Here is a 17,702-nt window from a genome sequence, read left to right on the forward strand (position 1 = left end):
CCTTTTTCTGCCTCCTGCGGCCCCAGAATCCCCCATGAGGTCTTTAGTCCTGGGAGCCCCTTCTGCTGAGCGGCTGCAGACGGACAGCAGCTTCTGCCGGCGCTCCGGAGGAGTCTTACCCCGTTCCTCGCGGCCGCCGGCTCACTGATGCTCTGGGGTTTGGGAGGTGCAGCCGCCGTCTCGTCGCTCCAGAATCTTCCGTCTTCTGAAACCAGTAAATCCCCCAGAACTTCTCGGCTCGCAGCTCCCGGCTGGATGTGCTGTTTGTAGCATTTAGCGGGAAGCGCTGGACACGTTTTGGCCGCCCGATCCTTCTTCAGCGGCCGGACTCCTACAAATCACTGGGGAAGAAATAGCGGATAACATGTATCTTCATAGCGCCATAAATCCCCCTGGTTAACCCTTTCCTGCTCAGCGGCTTATATGTACACGCTGGGTGAGGAGGGCTGGAGTGATTGGAGGAACAGGTACATCCTATGGGTGCATTCACACGAATGTATATCGGCTGGGTTTTCACGCCGAGCCGATATACGTCGTCCTCAAGTGCAGGGGGGGAGGATGGAAGAGCCAGGAGCAGGAACTGAGCTCCTGCCCCCTCTCTGCCTCCTCTCCGCCCCTATGCACTATTTGCAATGGGGAGTGGTGGTATGGGGCGGGGCTAATTCTTGGCACTTAGCCCCGCCCCCGCCCAGCCTCCTTTCATTGCAAATAGTGAATAGTGCAGAGGGGTGGAGAGAAGGCAGAGAGGGGCGGGAGCTCAGTTCCTGCTCCTGGCTCTTCCATCCCTTCCCCCTGCACAAGAGGACGACGTATATCGGCTCGGCGTGAAAACCCAGCCGATATACGTTCGTGTGAATCCAGCCTACGGGTTGATTTTTTTTTTTTTATGCTTTCAACGCTCCAACTAACAGGTAACTGTTATCATTTAGAACCAGGAATTCAATCCCTCTTGTTAAGCATGTAGCATTCACAGTAACTCCATCACTGCTGTTTTCCAGGCCCTCTATTAAGTCCTGTTCACACACAAGGATTGTCATTTGAATGACTCAACGAATTAGCAACTTTTTTGCAGGCAAATGCTGAGCATGTAAGCGTACAGATAATAATCATTTGAAATCCTCTACATTTCCCACATTAGCTATGTAAACTCTATATGTTGCTTGTTCAGGTGTGCGGGTGTTTATGTGTGGAATCTCTGGCCAGAAGGTTTAATTAGTGTGAAGAAAAGCCATTGTCTTCTAGAATAATAGAATGGTAGAGTTGGAAGGGACCTCCAGGGTCATCGGGTCCGACCCCCTGCTCAGTGCAGGATCCACTAAATCATCCCAGAGAGATATTTGTCCAGCTTTTGTTTGAACACTTCTATTGAAAGAGAACTCACCACCTCCCGTGGCAACCTGTTCCACTCATTGATCACCCTCACTGTCTAATATCTGATCTGTGTCTCCTCCCTTTCGGTTTCGTCCCATTGCTTCTAGTCTTTCCTTGTACAGATGAGAATAGGGCTGATCCCTCTGCAGTGTGAAAGCCCTTCAGATATTTGTAGACCGCTATTAAATCTCCTCTCAGCCTTCTCTGCTGCAAGCTAAACATTCCCAAATCCTTTAACCGTTCTTCATAGGACATGATTTGCAGACCGCTTACCATCTTGGTAAATCTTCTCTGAACTTGTTCCAGTTTGTCTCTGTCTTTTTTAAAGTGGGATGCCTAGAACTGGACCCAGTATTCCAGATGAGGTCTGACTAAGGAAGAGTAGAGGAGGATAATGACCTCACATGATATAGACACTATGCTTCTCTTAATACATCCCAGAATTGTGTTTGCCTTCTTGGCTGCTGCATCACATTGATGACTCATGTTCAGTCTATGATCTATTAGTATTCCCAAGTCTTTTTCACATGTGCTGCTGCTTAGCCCAATTCCTCCCATTCTGTATGTGTTTTTTTCATTTTGCTTGCCCAGATGTAGGACTTTGCATTTCTCCTTGTTACATACCATTCTGTTAGTCGCTGCCCACTGTGCAAGCTTTTCTAGATCTTTTTGAATACTCTCTCTCTCTTCCCTAGTGTTAGCTATCCCTCCTAGCTTTGTGTCATCTGCAAATTTGATCAGTGTCCCCTCAATTCTCTCCTCCAGATCATTTATAAAAATGTTGAACAACACTGGGCCTAGGACAGAGCCTTGTGGTTCCCCACTTGATACATTCTTCCACTTAGATGTGCAGCCATTTATGGCCACTCTTTGAGTACGATCACTCAGCCAGTTATGAATCCACCCAACAGTTGCCTAATCAATCCCATATTTGGTCATTTTTTCAATACGTATGGTATGAGATACTTTGTCAAATGCTTTACTAAGGTCAAGAAAAACTATATCCACCGCATTTCCCTGATCAACCCAGTCGGTGATACTATCATAGAAGGAAATTAGATGTTACCATGCGGCGGCTGCCGGGGCCGCGGGTGGTTGGTCGGCGCGGGGCGCGCGCTCGTGGGTCCCGGTGGCGGCGTGTGCACGGGCGTCTGTGAGTGCAGCTCTATGCACGAGTCCCTGTTATGAGATTCTGCTAGGAGGCGTCGCCTCCCCCTCTCCACCCCTGGGCGGAGGCTTCTGTTTATAAGGCTGGCAGTGAGGTCCATTCACTGCCAGTTATTGGTTTCTGTTTCAGTGTGCTAGCGTCCTGCCTTTGACAGGCTCCTGCTTTCAGCTTCTGCTATTTCTGCCAGGTTATCCATCTGTCTCGGTCTGCTTATATTTTCTGTTGGTTTATTCATCTGCCCCTCCTGTCGGTATTCTACCGTGTTCCATCTTGGTACGCCAGCATCCCTCCTCGGTCCCTAGCGAGTGTAGGGACCGCCGCCCAGTTGCCCGTCTGGGGTTAGCAAGGAGTGGAGGCAAGTAGGCAGGGACAGGGGTTGCGGGTAAGTTCTAGGGCAACCCGGGCCGGCGTACCATCGGGTAGGATACTGTCACATAATAACTGGCCCTTAAAATTACCCTACGGGTTTGTTTGGTCTCCAATGGAGACTATGAGCGTCCTTGCTAATCAGTTGCAGGAGCTAGTGGGCCTGATCCAAGACCTGTCCGGTCGTATGGTGGCCCAGGAGCAGCGGATGTTGGCGCAGGTTCCTGCCGCCCCATCTATTCCTGAACCCAAACTTCCTGTCCCTGAGGTGTTTTCTGGGGAGAGAAGCAAGTTTTTTGTTTTTCAGCAGGCATGTAGACTATACTTCCGGATGCGGCCCGGATCCTCCGGCTCTGAGTCCCAGAAGGTAGGATTGATTCTGTCCTTGCTGCGGGGTCCCCCCCAGACATGGGCCTACTCCTTACCTGAGAGTTCTGCTTGCCTGCAGTCTGTTGATTCATTTTTTCTGGAACTAAGAGGTATTTTTGATGAGCCGGACCGGGCAGGGTTAGATGTATCTCACCTCATGACTTTGCATCAGGGGCAGCAGTGTGCTGAAGACTATTGCTCTAGGTTTAGACAGTATGCCGGTGAAACCTCCTGGAATGATGACGCCCTCAAAGATGTGTTTTTGTTGGGCCTTTCTGATGCTGTCAAGGATCTAATTATTTCCCATCCCGCTCCCATAACACTTAATGAGGCGATGGTATTGGCAGTAAAGGCTGACAGGAAACTGAGATCTAGAGAAAAGGAACGTCAGGCCTGTAAAACTAGGGAGTCCTGTAGATCCGTTCCCATTTCCCCCATGCCAGCTCCAGGGGCCGAGCCTATGGAAGTGGACCAGCTAAGTCCCGGGGAACGGCGACGGTGCCGGATGACTCACCATCTTTGCCTCTACTGTGGGGAAGACGGACATCGAGTAGCAACCTGTCCACAGAAGCAATGGCAACATCAGTCTAAAGCGGCGTAAGAACTACCGATCCTAGGCGATTCTCTGAAGGGTTGCCTAGGATCACCAGTACTCCCTAGGTTGTTGGTGCCTTGTCAGATTGGCTTCCGGAATTTTATTCCGTCCGGTCAAGCCTATATTGATTCGGGTGCTGCAGTCAATCTGATTAATTTAAATTTTGTCAGACATCTGATAACCAAATTTTCCATGCTGAAGCCCCCCATGCACTTCATTGGTATTGATTCGACCCCTCTCTCCGCAGGTGTTGTTAAATGAAGGACTCCCATTCTCCAGTTCACTGTGGGTGTTCTCTATTCTGAGAATCTGTCTTTCCTAGTTATGGAAAAGATGTCTGTTGATGTGGTGCTTGGTATGCCCTGGTTGGCACTGCACAATCCCCAATTTGATTGGTCCACCCGGGAATTGACTCATTGGGGGTCATCTTGTCATAATCACTTAACTACTATAGCCATGTGCTCTGCAGATACTGTGCTTATTCCGGAATATTTGTCGGATTTTCAGGACGCATTCTCCAAAAAACTGTCTGAGGCTTTGCCTCCCCATAGGGAGTGGGACTGTGGTATTGATCTGATTCCCAACAGTCCCATCCCTAAGGGAGCCATTTTCAATTTGTCAGGGCGTGAGCACGAAGCCCTTAAGTCCTATATCTTGGAGTCTCTGGTCAAACGACCTATCCGGCCATCCAGGTCCCCTGCCGGGGCAGGTCTCTTCTTTGTTGAGAAGAAGGATGGGGCATTGAGGCCTTGTGTGGAATATCGGGCCTTGAATAAAATCACAGTGAAGAACCAGTGCTCCTTGCCCCTAATTCCTGACTTGTTGAATCAGGTGGTAGGGGCCCACTGGTTCTCCAAACTGGACTTAAGGGGGGCTTACAACTTAATTCGCATTCGAGAGGGAGATGAATGGAATACGGCATTCAACACCCCATTAGGGCATTTTGAATGTCTGGTCATGCCCTTCAGACTCTGTAATGCCCCCGCTGTGTTTCAGGGTTTTATGAACGTGATTTTTCACAACTTCCTGGGGGTATTTTTGGTCATATATCTTGATGACATTCTGGTGTATTCTCCTGACTGGGATTCCCATGTGCAGTACCTGAGGTTGGTTCTGACCCGTTTGCGCGAGTATCAACTTTTTGTCAAGTTGGAGAAATGTACATTTGGTTCCAAACAAGTATCTTTCCTTGGTTATGTGATTTCACCCACAGAGATTCAGATGGAGTCTGACAAAGTAGCAGCAATCTCCCAATGGGTCAGACCAGACAACCTTAAGGCTCTCCAGCGGTTCTTGGGTTTTGCTAATTTTTACCGCAAATTCATTAAGAATTACTCGGTTATTTGCTCAACCCTTGATCGATCTGACTAAGAAGCGGGCCAGCTTGGTAAAATGGTCTCCTGCAGCCCTAGAGGCCTTTAGTCATCTAAAAAGGGCATTTACGACTGCCCCGATGTTAATACAGCCAGATGTGCGACTACCCTTTTTCATTGAGGTAGATGAGTCTGAAGTGGGGACAGGAGCAATATTGTCGCAGGAAGTCAGTGGGAGATCTGGGTATAGCCCATGTGCATTCTTTTCACGGACGTTTAGTTCAGCAGAACGCAACTACGACGTGGGTAACCGTGAGTTACTGGCAATCAAATAGGCTTTAGAAGAGTGGCGACACCATCTTGAAGGTGCTAGACACCCTATTACCATGTATACTGATCATAAGAATTTGGTATATCTTGTCAATGCTAAAAGACTCACAGCTCGTCAAGCCAGGTGGGCGTTGTTCTTCGCCAGGTTTAATTTCGTCGTGACATATATCCTAGGAGCGAAGAACGTGAAAGCGGACGCCCTGTCATGGAGTTTCGGGGTGCCGGAAAGTGAGACTATGACCCCCAAGAATATCTTGGCTCCTGGCGTGGTGGTAGCAGCTAAGAATCTAACTTCGTCTCTCAACTACAGAATGCTCAGCAGGACGCTCCTTCGGGGGTGCCAGAGGGCAGATGGTTTGTGCCAGAGACCTTACGTCTTAGAGTCATGGATGAATCTCACTCGTCGGTTCTCGCAGGTCATCCAGGGTTTCAGGAAACCCTGGATCTCTGTTCTAGACACTTCTGGTGGCCAGGCATGTCTCAGGAGATCAGCGACTTTGCTAAGGGATGCTCTGTCTGTGCACGCAATAAGAGTCAGCGGCGTCCACCGGAGGGTCCTCTGAGACCGTTACCGGTACCTTCTAGTCCGTGGTCGCAGTTATCGGTAGATTTTATCACTGACCTACCAGAATCCCAGAAGTGCACCACTATCTTAGTGGTTGTCGACCGATTCGCAAAGATGGCACATTTTGTGGCGTTAAAAAAGCTACCTTCGGCAAAAGAGTTTGCCAAGATTTTTGTAAAAGAAATAATTCGCCTACATGGGGTTCCCCAAAATATTGTATCTGATCGCGGGGTTCAGTTTGTGTCGCAGTTTTGGCGAGCCTTCAGCAGAAACCTGGGAACGTCGCTTTCCTTCTCCTCAGCATTCCACCCGCAAACTAATGGTCAGACTGAGCAGAAGAACCAAGATTTAGTGCAATATTTACGGTTATTTGCTGGTGAAAAGGCTCATCAGTGGGCAGAGTTCCTGCCGTTGGCAGAGTTTGCACTAAGCAACCGCACTTGTTCTTCCACTGGGGTATCTCCATTCTTTTGTGTATACGGTCAGCATCCTCGCTTCCTTACAGCGATCCCTACTCCATCTGTCTGTCCTGCAGCTGATGTCGCTACAGATACCCTGCAGGGAGTATGGAAAGAGGTATAGAAAAACTTGGAAGCAACGGGGGCTCGTATGCAGTTGCGTAGTGGAAAGAGTCTGTCTGTATCTGAACCTTACAGGGTGGGACAGAAGCTATACATGTCTTCTAAAAATCTCAAATTAAGGGTCCCATCTTTGAAACTGGCGCTGCGTTACGTGGGTCTCTTTGTCATCACACATGTGGTGAACCCGCTCGCCTACGAGCTGGGTTTGCCAGCTACATGGAGGGTGCAGAGGGTGTTCCATATGTCTTTATTGAAACCTTTTGTCCCTTCGGTGGCCATCTGATGTAGAAAGAGTTCATCAATATCTTCTGCTTGTCCAGGCGGCCTATAGTAAATGCCTACAATGGTGTCCTCTCTGTTCTCTCCTTGTATTCTTACCCAAACAGTTTCTACAGAACTCCCATGCTCTGAAGCTTGAATCTCTGTGGAGATTAATGTTTTCCTAACATACAACGCAACACCTCCTCCCCTTTTTTTGGTTGTTTCTTATAAATAAGTTGTATCCTTCAAGCCTTGTATTCCATTCATGTGTATCATCCCACCAAGTTTCCGTGATGCCTATGACATCATATTTCTCTTTTTGTGTCAGGAGCTCCAATTCTCCTTGTTTGTTTCCCATGCTCTGTGCATTTGTATAAAAACATTTTAGTTTGTGATCGGTGTCTCTTGCTCCTCTACTTGCCTTCGGATTTTTTTTTTCTTGGCCTTTCACTTTACTTCCCATATTTGTTCTAATTTAAAGCTCTTTTATGGGTGATGTTTATTTTGCTCCTGGTAAGTAAGAAAATGAACTACCTGATAGCTTGCCTATTGATCTGAAAAGATTTAGATCTTGATCGATAACAGAACAAATTTAACCCCTTAATGACACGGCCTATTTTGGCGTTGAGGACCAAGCGATTTTTTTTTGGTATTTTTCCATCTCCATTTTTCAAAAGCCATAACTTTTTTATTTTTCCATGGACGCGGCCGTATAAGAGCTTGTTTTTTGCTTGGCGATCTGTAGTTTTTATCGGTGCCACTTTCGGGTACATAGACAATATCGTAAAATTTTTTTTTTTTTAATGATAACAGGGAGAGAAAACGCATCAATTCTGCCATAGATTTTTTTTTTTTTTTACAGCGTTAATCATGCAGCATAAATGACACACAAAATTTTTTCTGCGGGTCGGTACGGTTACAACGATACCAAAATTGTTATATTTTTTTAGGTTTTTACACTTTTTTGCAATAAAACCCCCTTTTTTTGGAAATATTTTTTTTTCTCTATAGCTGCATTCAAAGTCCTGTAACTTTTTTATTTTTCTATGTACGGAGCTCTTTAAGGGCTTATTTTTTGCGAGACGAGCTGTAGTTTTTATTGGTACCATTTTGGGAAATGTACGGCTTTTTTGATCACTTTTATTGCAATTTTTGTGAGGCAAAATGCTAAAATTAGCATTTTGCCTCTATTTTTTAAGCGTTTTTTTTAACGCTTTTTGTTGTACAAAATAAAAAGCGTGTTCAACTTTTTGTACACGTCGTTACGGACGCGTCAATATCCAATATGTGGGGTTTTAGTTTTTTTCCCTTTTTTTATGCTAATATTAGAAAAAGCATAAAAAAGGGTTTTTTTAACATTTTTTTTTTTACATTTTTCTTTTTTTACATTTTTATTTTCTTTTTTATACTATTTGAGTCCCTCTGAGGGACTTACATCACTGTGCCTATGATCGCTGTCATAAGCCATGGCAGAGCTACTGCTCTGCCATGCCTTATCGCTTGTACAGCGATTATAGGCACATGCAATACAGGACGCCAGTGTCTGGCGTCCTGTTGCCATGGTGACAGGCCGGGCTCTCGCGATGAGATCGCGAGAGCCGGCCGGAGACACAGAGGGATCGCGATCCCTCTGTGAACTCTTTCCCTGCCGCGATCTACTTAGATCGCGGCAGGGAAGGGGTTAACAGCGGCGGGCGCATCTCCGATGTCCCCCCGCTGTTGGAGCGGGACGCCAGCTGTGAGTGACAGCCGGCTCCCGCTGCGGGATAGTACGGGATCTTATGTGATCCCGCGCTATCTCCAGGACGTACCGGTACGTCCTGTTGCGGGAAGTACCAGGCTCCCGGGACGTACCGGTACGTCCTGGAGCGGGAAGGGGTTAAAGACTGTTCTTCATAGAATGGCATTTATCAATATTTCTGACATATGACAAAAGAACTATTTGGGCGTTTTCATTAATAAGATCAGAGAGAGAATCTTCTACAGCAGATGTTGCTGATGCAGAGCTCGTTCTATTCCTTATGATCCACCAGTATTGGGCGTTGAAACATGTTGAACATTTAATTAACATCTAGGAGCTGGAAAGCAAAAACATCAGAGCTTTAATAAAAACGACATCTATTACATAAACCCAAAAATCTATTTCACAAGTGAAGCTACAGCAATAACGCAACCTGCCCTATGACACTGACATCATAAAGATTACGAGATTAATCCTAGACTTGTTGTGGAGTCCGATGATTCCAACAGGCCTGGGCATCATTACAATGTGATATCTACCCTAATGTGATATGTATATTTATATCCTATGTGCCCCCAATCAGTTGCTAAAGGAAATCATCTCCTCGGCACTGAATTCTTGCTAGTTATCGTCTCACTAGCTGAGGTTCCATTGGATGTGTATCTAATAGTTGTTTCTGTGTCAGTATTTACGTCTTTGTACGTTGTCTATGTGCGTTCGTCGGCCCACCCTAAGAATCAGAACATACCTTTCTTTATTTCTTGGGGGCAATTGGGCCCTACAGTGTCTACGTTTTTAGCAAAGTTATCTAATAAATCTTTATTTTAATTAAAGTCTATTTTGTGAAGGACGATTAATAATTATAGACTTTTTTTTGGCTCTGTGAAAAACCATTCATCTGAGTGAGTGTAAGTGAAAAATAAATAACAGCGTGTCTCGTTCTTGTCTGAATCTCACCCGAAAACAGTACCTGTCACTGTGTGGTGTCCTGCACATCGCATGCACATGGATGGGATCGCCAAGTGCCAAGGATCTCGGGCGCAACTTTTAAACGTTGTTCAAATAGTAAAAACAGAATGTTTGCAATTCTTCATATAAACCTCACACAACATGCCAGTGTGCTGCAAATTCTTTTCAGTTCCATAGAAAATTAACCCATGTCAAATAATGGGTTCTTTTCACGTGTGATTTCTGTTCGTCTCGCAACGCACAGAAATCCTACTGAAAATCGCCCATGTGAATACATCCTTATTTATAGCCGTCTTTGAATCCCCTGTAATCCAGAGATTTGGGGTGGCTTACATTGTCTCGTCTTCTCTCCATTCAGGATCCTCGGCTGCTATCTTCTATATGAGATAATATTTCTGATTGACCCGGCAAGGATAGATAAGAAGAGGGACAAGATGGCGGAGAGTATATTCACCCTCACCCTAGAGATACTCTTCCAGCTTACAGGAGAGGTGAGAGATTCTGGGGATGATGTCATGTTCCATCATTCTTATCTATTCCCAGAGTCCTTCATGTCTCCAGTTATGTCCAACAATTATTAAGATTCTCTTCACACCTGTGTTCATCATCTCTGTTGTTCTACTCAGTTACAGGAGCAGAAGAACAAAATGATCAGAGTTCTGTTAGATGACAGACAATAATGACCCCCAACCTCCAATTGCCTTATAGTAGATCTGTTGGGTTTCTGTCATTCTACCAGAACAACACAACTGGCTCTATTATTTTTCCAGTCATTTATGATGAATCTGTAGTAAATCCTCTGCCGTAGATGAGACTGACAGATAAGAATGATGTAAAACATATAGATTGCATCAACAGCATAAATGTTCCAAATCCCATCTTGGGTTAGGCCACTGTATGCAATCGCCAGTTGAGGAGCCTCAAACCTTTGACTCCACAGGAAGTCCAATAATAAAAAGATAGACCGGCAGCATGTCAGGATGCAATAGAATTGTTATTTTCCCATCAACACAAATGGCAGCAACGTTTCGGCCTTGCAGCCTTCTTCAAGGCTTGAAGAAGGCTGCAAGGCCGAAACATTGCTGCCATTTGTGGTGATAGGAAAAATATATATAATCTTATTGCATCCTGACATGCTGCCGATCTATCTTTTTATTATTGGACTTCCTGTGGAGTCAAAGGTTTGAGGCTCCTCAACTGGCGATTGCATACAGTGGCCTAACCCAAGATGGGATTTGGAACATTTATGCTGTTGATGCAATCTATATGTTTTACATCATTCTTATCTATGTCAGTCTCATCTACGGCAGAGGATTTACTACAGATTCATCATAAATGACTGGAAAAATAATAGAGCCAGTTGTGTTGTTCTGGTAGAATGACAGAAACCCAACAGATCTACTATAAGGCAATTGGAGGTTGGGGGTCATTATTGTCTGTCATCTAACAGAACTCTGATCATTTTGTTCTTCTGCTCCTGTAACTGAGTAGAACAACAGAGATGATGAACACAGGTGTGAAGAGAATCTTAATAATTGTTGGACATAACTGGAGACATGAAGGACTCTGGGAATGTCTGCAGGGATATTTATGGATGTATCTCCCCATAAACAGGATTACATGGTGGTGAAGAAGACTTCTAGAGATGGCTGTCAGGCCCCAGTGTCTGATGGACTGGGAAGACCCCTGAGCCTAATCACAGGGCCTCCACCTCACCCCCTGTTACTGGAGGAGATCAATGAGCAGAAGATCCTAAAACTCACCAACAAGATGATTGAGCTGCTGACTGGAGAGGTGAGAATGCTGGGACATTGTACAGTAATGCTATGGCAGTATAACGTGTCTGGGTGATGACAGTATCATTGTGTTGTCAGGTTCCTATAAGGTGTCAGGACGTCACTGTCTATTTCTCCATGGAGGAGTGGGAGTATTTAGAAGAACACAAGGATCTGTACAATGACGTCATGATGGAGGACCACCAGTCCCCCCCATCACCAGGTAATAGACAGGACTAAATCCACACGGCCTTTATTATTTGTATGTAGAGAGTGATTTCAGTCATAGAGAGCTAAGTACACCTTTATGGATGAGGTGAAAACAATTTTTAATTTTATATTTTCATAATCAAAATTAAAAATCTTTTTTTTAAACTTTGGAAGACACAGCTAAAGACGATGGGTTGTACCACTGAATTGGCATATTGCCAATGTGGTTCCAATATACAAAAATGGGTCAAGAAGAGAGCCTGGTAACTACAGGCCGGTAAGTCTCACTTCGATAATTGGAAAAATATTTCAGATGCCATCCTAGGAATACCTCAAGGAAAACAATGGTATAACTCCTCATCAGTATGGGTTCATGAGGGGTCGATCATGTCAGACCAATTTAATCAGCTTCTATGATGAAGTAATTCTAGGCTGGACCTGGGAGAGTCTAGTGATCTCGTATATCTGGATTTCTCTAAAGCATTTGACACTGTGCCGCATAATAGGTTGATGTATAAAATGAGACAGCTTGAACTGGGTGAGAAAGTGTGTATCTGGGTAAGGAACTGGCTCAGAGATAGAAGGCAGAAGGTGGTAATAAATGGTTCGTACTCTGACTGGGCCACCGTTGCTAGTGGGGTGCCACTGGGCTCAGTATTAGTCCCCATGCTGCTCAATATATTTATCAATGACCTGATAGAGGGGCTGCACAGTAAAATATCAATATTTGTAGATGAGACAAAATTATACAAGATAGTTAAAACAAAGGAGGACAATATACGGTATGTGGGCTTCGATAAGCTGGGGGCTTGAGTGGAAAAATGGCAAATGAAGTTCAATGTTGATAAATGTAAAGTTATGCACTTGGGCAGGTGAAATGGATGAAACCAATATACACTAAATCGGGTACTGCTAGAGAAAAGTGATATGGAAAACACATGTGGGAACTAGTAGAAGGTAGATTTAACTGGAGCAATCAATGCCAGTCAGCTGCTGCAAAAGCAAATAAAGTCTTGGAGTGTATTTAGAGAGGTATAGGGGAGAGGGACAAGAACATTATCCTCCCACTATATAAGGCACTTGTCAGGCCCCACATAGAATACTATGTACAGTTCTGGACACAGGTGCTCAGGAAAGATGTTGCAGTGCTTGAGGGGGTTCAAAGAAGGGCAACTAAATTAATTAACGAAATGGGAGGACTGGAATACCCAGAGAAGCTATCAAAATTGGGATTATTTAGCTTGGAAAAAAGACAGTTAAGAGGCGATCAAATAACTATGTATAAATACTTTATGGAACAATACAAGGATCTCTCCCATGATCTGTTTCTACCCGGGACTGCGACAGTAACAAGAGGGCATCCGCTACGTGTAGAAGAAAGAAGGTTTCATCACCAACACAGAAGGGGATTCTTTGCTAAATGAGCTGTGAGACTGTGGGACTCTCTGCCTGAGGGACTTCTTGGTGTCCGTGGGAAGGAGACTTCTTGGTGTCCGTGGGAAGGAGACTTCTTGGTGTCCACCAGTTTTCAGTTGTTATCTTTTCGGATCTGGGATTACAGGGCTGGCTTGGAACTTTCCCTGTTACCCCATTGAGTATGGCAAACAGACTAGTATTAAAGCTTCTGTTGCTGGCTTGATCCTCAGAGGACCTACCCACCACCTATAGTAGCCACCCTATTGGAGCACTCCCTTCCTTCTAAAGGCAGGTTAGCACAGGGGCACACACTGCTGGAGTCCCGGAGCTCTATGGTCTATGGCGGTTAGGTGAGTATTTTTTCTACTGAGATAAGTATTCTGTCCACCATCTATTCCTTCCTCTTTCTTCCTCCTACCAGCACTACCACCAATACTGGCACTACAACCACGTTTCTTCACTTCACTCCTACCCCCACCGGAACCTCTCTACCTATATTGAGCCCCTCAGCAGATGCTCCTTGGTGTGACATACTGCTGGGTGGTATGAAGGTTTTGCTATGGGAGACAATTCCATTTTCTCCTTTGCAGGCTCCCTTACAGCTTGGGAAACCGCTGCAGTGTTCCCACTGGAGGGGAGGCAGTGTCTTGTGTTGCTACAGCCCATGGGGATGCTGGAGGACACCTTCCCCTGGGTCCTTGTCCCAGGTGGCACTGATTTTCATCGCCAGTTTGCGACTAGCCAAGATTATTTCAGAGGCTACTGGTGGTAAGAGTTCTCAACTGCCACAAAACAAAGCCATCCGTGCATGGTTCTGCACAGAAGAGGCCTCAGTTTTGTTCCTTTTGCCGCTCTAGGCCCCAGACCTTGGATAACCAAAAAATCCTTGCTCTCCTAAAAACCGCGCCCGTCCTGGTGTCCCCAACCACTATACTCCAAGCCTGCCTCTACTAAATCTTCAGTGTGTAAGGCAGTCTCCAACCAAGCCATCCAGAGTGGGGCGACGGCTTTCCCTATTCAGGGAGACATAATTCGCTCATGTCTCAGACATCTGTGTTCAGGAGATCATCTCTTCGAGCTATACCATGGAGTTTTCCGCCTGCCTCCAAGGTTGCTTCTTCAGTTCCAGAATTCCTGGTTTGTCCTTCAAAGGCTAACACTTTGGCTTTATGCGATACACACATTCTCCTCTCAGGATATAATTGTCCCTGTTTCCCCTGTAGAATAGTGCAGGGGGTTCTATTTGAATCTCTTTATGTTATCCAAGGAGGACGGCAATGTCCGACCTGTTCTGGATCTTAAGAGGCTAATTCAATAGTTTAAGATTCAATACTTCCGTGTGGAGTCTTTGAAATCTGCCATTGTGTCCATGGAACTAGGGGAGTTTGTGTCATCCATCAGCATCAAGGATATGTAACTTCCTATCCCCAATGTCAAGCGCATCAGCAATTTACCCAGTGATGAGTGGGTGGTCTACAGAAAAATAGTTGGATGAGGAGTTTGCAGGCACAAGCAAGCCTCTAGGTTTGCTTATAAAGTAAGTAAGGAAGCATATAGAGGCTTTATATCTCTATGTTCCAGGCTTGAAAAAGAAGGCAAATCTGTTTATAAGCCATCCAAAACGTGTTGAACTTCCCTGTGATTCCTGTACTGTTTGTCCTCTGTCCATGGAATGAAATCTGGAGGTGTTCCTACTCTCCCCAGAAACCTAAATAATGTGTGATACTTTATTCTAAAAGCTCCTGCTCTGTAACATTACTAGCTGTATGAGCTGTGGAACAGAGCTGCAGTTGAGAGCTCCAGCTGTATGTACTAATTTAACATCATCGCACAGGAAAAACACAAAAAAGCTTATTGGCTGAAATAATGGGTCTATTAAGATGGCTGTCAGTAGATTAGGTGCTCCACAAATTATTGTGGCTTCTGTGAATGGGAAAACTCTTTAATATTTGAATTTTAATACCAGCCTTACAATTTGTAAAATGTGATTGTTCCTAGCAAGGGAAACCACATAATCTTGTAGATATGATACAATATGGTACCAAAACTTTTTACAATTTTTGTGAACATTTTTATATACAAATGTTATAGACTCTCAGTATAATTGTAATGTTATATTCAAAAATATTAAAATCCATTTTATTCTTTGCAGATGACGACACCAGGAGCTCAGAGGGACATGTGATATCAACAGATTGTAAAGTGGAAGATCCTGGTGACATACAAGATACATATGAAGAGCCTGCTATTACCCCAGATATACCCTCAGCCATTCACAGCAAAGATCTATCCTCTGAACCTTCTAATCAGGTTCCATCTTCTGATTCATTACAGAATGCTAAACAAAATAAAATTTACAGAACAGATGTTGAACATCAAAGAGTTCACACAGAGGAGAGACCATTTTCATGTTCTGATTGTGGGAAATGTTTTAACCGAAAATCAAATCTAGTGTTACATCAGAGAATTCACACAGGGGAGAAACCATATTCATGTTCTGAATGTGGGAAATGTTTTAAGCAGAAATCACATCTTGCTGTACATCAGAGAATTCACACAGGGGAGAAGCCATTTTCATGTTCTGAATGTGGGAAATGTTTTATCAATAAAGCAGATCTTGTTAAACATCAGAGAATTCACACAGGGGAGAAGCCATATTCATGTTCTGAGTGTGGGAAATCTTTTAGCCGAAAAGCACATTTTGTGTTACATCAGAGAAATCATACAGGGGAGAAGCCATTTTCATGTTTGGAATGTGGGAAGCATTTTAACCGAAAATCAAATCTAGCATTACATCAGAGAATTCATACAGGGGAGAAGTCATACTCATGTCCTGATTGTGAGAAATGTTTTAAGCAGAAATCACATCTTGCTGTACATCAGAGAATTCACACAGGAGAGAAGCCATTTTCATGTACTGAATGTGGGAAATGCTTCAAGAATAAAGCAGATCTTGTTAAACATCAGAGAATTCACACAGGGGAGAAGCCATTTTTATGTGCTGAATGTGGGAAATGTTTTAACAATAAATCAAATCTTGTGTTACATCAGAAAATTCACACAGGAGAGAAGCCATATTCCTGTTCAGAATGTGGGAAATGTTTTAACAATAAAGCAGCTCTTGTTAAACATGAAAAAATTCACACAGGGGAGAAGCCATTTTCATGTTCTGAATGTGGAAAATGTTTTAACCGAAAAGCAAATCTTGTGTTACATCAGAAAATTCACACAGGGGAGAAGCCATATTCATGTTCTGAATGTGGGAAATGTTTTAACAAAAAATCAAATCTTATATTTCATCAGAGAATTCACACAGGGGAGAAGCCTTATTCATGCTCTGACTGTGGGAAATGTTTTATTCTGAAATCGCATCTTGCTGCACATCAGAAAATTCACACAAGGGAGAAACTATAAAGGACCCGAATGCAGGAAATGTTTACAGCTAAATTAAATCAAAGAGATCAGAGAAGTCACACAGGGAAGAAAGCATTTTCATATCCTCAAAGTTGTGAATATTTTATTTGAAAGTCAAATCCTGCTGACTATCAAAAAACTCACTTAATATTTTGAATTGGGTAAATGCAGCGCTCAGAAATCTCATCTTGTTAAACATCAAATAACTTATCAGGGAAGAAGACATTTTCTTTTCTTAACTGATAGATAGTGTAAGAAGAAATAAATCCAACATTAAAAGTGAAGTTACATGTATTACAAAATATATTAAGAAATATATGCAACTGCCAGTTAGGCCAGCTGTCCACAGGCGATGCGGCTAATAGATAGGCCGACCGTGGAGGATCGGGGGAATTCGCAGCATGCTGTGAATTGCCCACCGCGAACGGAGAATCGCAATGATTCTCCGCTCGTGGACAGGTGCTGGCGCTTTCCATAGCAATGCTATGGGAAGCGTCAGCCAGCGTGATTACGCTGCCGTGGACAGGGGGCCTAAATGTCTGTTATCTAAAAATCAACTACAACCCAGATGACACATCTATATACCAACCATGTGTATGTTATATACATTAATGTGAAATATTCTAATATCTCAAAACTTGTTACCAATCACTAATAAATGGGGAAAACCTTACATGCTTGTGTTCTTTATATGGTAAGCTATCACATCAGACCTCTGGAGATGAGAGGGAGCTGGTAGGTGTTATGTGTAGAAATAGGAGAGAATTACACCAAAGATCTCAATCCATCTCATCACTATAGTTATGTGTATCACAATATATGGGTATGATGTTTCCACTGCTCTTCATCAGGAAGAGCCATGAGTGATACCAAAAGGGGTTATATCCCAGGGGTAGCTGGTGCTGGAGTGCGACCACCTAAAAGAAGATTAATTCAGTCAAGAAGGTACAAATTCTGGGACGGGTCCATTGCAGCAGCATAAATTCAGTGCCCATCTTCTGTTATCAATGACATTGTGATGTAGGAACTCTACCGAACTGATCAAGTTCATCCTTCAATAAGATAAAACGTGTCCAATGAATCCTCCAGATGCAGCTAATTCAGAGTCAATTTATTGCTGCAAAGGCCGTAATAAAAAAATGAATCTTTTTTCCTCTGGAAGATTCTCCTCACTCTTCGCACCATGCGATAGTCGACAGATGCTGCACGTAGTGTGAACCTATATAAGAATCAGCTGGTGTCATGTTGTGCTCCTGGG

The 17,702-nt window shown here is 44.2% G+C and overlaps 1 protein-coding gene across 1 annotated transcript in view; it reads left to right on the top strand.

Moving 5' to 3' along the window:
* The window catches only part of LOC136626716 (zinc finger protein 27-like), a 659,137-nt gene extending 642,050 nt beyond the window's left edge, over positions 1-17,087 (top strand). Inside the window, exons 15-18 of the mRNA XM_066601724.1 lie at positions 9,988-10,120; positions 11,244-11,423; positions 11,504-11,627; positions 15,183-17,087. Coding sequence (XP_066457821.1) covers positions 9,988-10,120; positions 11,244-11,423; positions 11,504-11,627; positions 15,183-16,444 — 1,699 coding nt within the window. The 3' untranslated portion in view covers positions 16,445-17,087. The remainder of the gene's footprint in view (positions 1-9,987; positions 10,121-11,243; positions 11,424-11,503; positions 11,628-15,182) is intronic.
* Positions 17,088-17,702: the final 615 nt, after the last annotated feature.

Source organism: Eleutherodactylus coqui, chromosome 4 (assembly GCF_035609145.1).
Source record: "Eleutherodactylus coqui strain aEleCoq1 chromosome 4, aEleCoq1.hap1, whole genome shotgun sequence".
NCBI lineage: Eukaryota > Metazoa > Chordata > Amphibia > Anura > Eleutherodactylidae > Eleutherodactylus > Eleutherodactylus coqui.